Source organism: Corvus brachyrhynchos, unplaced genomic scaffold, assembly GCF_000691975.1.
Source record: "Corvus brachyrhynchos isolate BGI_N302 unplaced genomic scaffold, ASM69197v1 scaffold150, whole genome shotgun sequence".
In the NCBI taxonomy this organism is placed as follows: domain Eukaryota; kingdom Metazoa; phylum Chordata; class Aves; order Passeriformes; family Corvidae; genus Corvus; species Corvus brachyrhynchos.
The window spans coordinates 2,180,315-2,183,110 of NW_008236162.1; the positions used below are offsets into that span (position 1 = coordinate 2,180,315).

Consider the following 2,796-nt stretch of genomic DNA (forward strand, 5'->3'; position numbering starts at 1 on the left):
GGGGAAAGGCGGGAATGTGCAGGACCTTCCGCCTCCCTCGGCCCTGCTCCCAAGGGATCCCGAGGATCCAGGAGCTCTTCCCAAAGGATATCCAATGGAGAGGTCGTTGAGCAGCTGCAGCGTCTTGGAGGTGATGGGCTCGCAGCGGCCCCAGTACTTCAGGTTGGTGATGCTGCGGGAGAGCAAAGAGATCAGCGGGATGTGCCGGGATTCTGCCGGGAATTGTGGAGGATTCTGCCGGGATTCTCCCGGGAATTGTGGCGGATTTTGCCGGGATTCTGCCAAGGTTTGTGGCGGATTTTGCCGGGATTCTGCCGGGAATTGTGGAGGATTCTGCCGGGATTTGTGGTGGATTTTGCCGGGATTCTCCCGGGAATTGTGGTGGATTTTGCCGGGATTCTGCCAAGGTTTGTGGCGGATTTTGCCGGGGTTCTGCCGGGAATTGTGGAGGATTCTGCCGGGGTTTGTGGTGGATTTTGCCGGGATTCTCCCGGGAATTGTGGAGGATTTTGCCGGGATTCTGCCAAGGTTTGTGGCGGATTTTGCCGGGATTCTCCCGGGAATTGTGGTGGATTTTGCCGGGATTCTGCCAAGGTTTGTGGCGGATTTTGCCGGGATTCTGCCGGGAATTGTGGAGGATTTTGCCAGGATTCTCCCGGGATTTGTGGCGGATTTTGCCGGGATTCTGCCGAGAATTGTGGAGGATTCTGCCGGGATTCTCCCGGGATTTGTGGTGGATTTTGCCGGGATTCTGCCGGGATTTGTGGTGGATTTTGCCGGGATTCTCCCGGGATTTGTGGTGGATTTTGCCGCTTTTCCATCTCCCACCAGCACCAGGGCACAGAATCCCCGAGCTCCCATCGGGCTGGCCGGAAAATGATCCTTCGGATAACCTCGGATGCCAAGGTGCCCCTGGAATTCTGTGGGATTGCCCCTGGAATTCTGTGGGATTGCCTTTGGAATTCTGTGGAATTGCCCTTGGAATTGTGTGGGATTGCCTTTGGAATTCTGTGGAATTGCCCCTGGAATTCTGTGGGATTGCCCTCGGAATTGTGTGGGATTGCCCCTGGAATTCTGTGGGATTGCCCTTGGAATTGTGTGGGATTGCCTTTGGAATTCTGTGGAACTGCCCCTGGAATTCCGTGGGATTGCTCCTGGAATTGTGTGGGATTGCCCTTGGAATTGTGGAATGCTGCTGGGCTGGGAAAAGCGGGATGAGCAGAGCTCCAGGGGAGGAACAGCAGCGAGGGCGGAGAAGGGCTGGGGAGCTTTGGGATGCGCCGGGCACCGGGCTGGGCCCAGATGCTGCAAGGAATGGATCAAAAATGGATCAAAAAGGGATCAAATGGATCAAAAAGGGATCAAAAATGGATCAAAAATGGATAAGAAATGGATTAAGAAATGGATAAAAAAATGGAAAAAAAAATGGATAAAAAAAGGGATCAAAAAATGGATCAAGAAATGGATAAAAACGGATAAAAAAATGGATTAAAAAATAGATGAAAAATGGATTAAAAAATGGATTTAAAAATGGATCAAATGGAAAAAAAATGGATTAAAAATGGATAAAAAAATGGATCAAATGCATAAAAGAATGGATAAAAGAATGGATTAAAAAATGGATAAAAAATGGATCAAATGGGTAAAAAAATGGATGAAATGGATTTAAAAAAGGATAAAAAATGGGTAAAAAATTGGATAAAAATGGATAAAAAATGGATAAAAAAAGGATAAAAAAAGGATAAAAATGGATAAAAAATGGATTAAAAATGGATAAAAAATGGATCAAATGGATAAAAAATGGATTAAAAAATGGATCAAAAAATGGATCAAATGGATAAAAAATGGATTAAAAATGGATCAAATAGATAAAAGAATAGATAAAAGAATGGATTAAAAAATGGATAAAAAATGGATAAAAAATGGATTAAAAATGGATTAAAAATGGATCAAAAAATGGATCAAAAAATGGATTAAAAATGGATAAAAAAAAGGATAAAAAAATGGATAAAAGATGGATTAAACAATGGATCAAAAATGGATTAAATGAATAAAAAAAATTGATCAAATGGATAAAAAAATGGACAAAAACTGGATCAAATGGATAAAAAAATGGATGAAATGGATTACAAAAAGGATAAAAAAATGGATAAAAGAATGGATAAAAAATGGATCAAAAAATGGATAAAAAATGGATTAAAAAATGGATCAAAAAATGGATCAAATGGATTAAAAAATGGATAAAAAATGGATAAAAAATGGATACAAAATGGATTAAAAAAGGATTAAAAATGGATAAAAGAATAGATAAAAGAATGGATTAAAAAATGGATAAAAAATGGATAAAAAATGGATTAAAAAAGGATTAAAAATGGATCAAATGGATAAAAGAATAGATAAAAGAATGGATTAAAAAATGGATAAAAAATGGATAAAAAATGGATAAAAAATGGATAAAAATGGATGAAAAAATGGATACAAAATGGATGAAAACTGGATGAAAAGGATCCAATTGCAGCTCGGAGCCGTCGGGTGCCGCATTTGCAGCGCTCCGGCTCCGAACTCCAAGGAAAAGCCTGGAAGCAGCTCTGGGCCCCTTCCCGCAGCGCCAGAGCTGACAGGGACCGGGAATGTGGGCTGGGAACGGCGCTCCCGGCGTTTGGATCACCGGGAAAGGATCCCAACCCCGGCTCGGGGCTGCTGGGGGCGGGTCCAGGCGGCAAAACTCCAACCCCAGCTCCGGGAGCGCCCGAACCCGGAGCAAACCTGGCCTGGCCGGGAGCAGGCAGGAATTGC

At 43.2% G+C, this 2,796-nt stretch overlaps 1 protein-coding gene across 1 annotated transcript in view; it reads right to left on the minus strand.

Moving 5' to 3' along the window:
* Positions 1–2,796, minus strand: part of XPO7 (exportin 7) — a 59,941-nt gene that overhangs the window by 21,983 nt on the left and 35,162 nt on the right. The window contains exon 16 of the mRNA XM_017732504.1: positions 92–172. Coding sequence (XP_017587993.1) covers positions 92–172 — 81 coding nt within the window. The remainder of the gene's footprint in view (positions 1–91; positions 173–2,796) is intronic.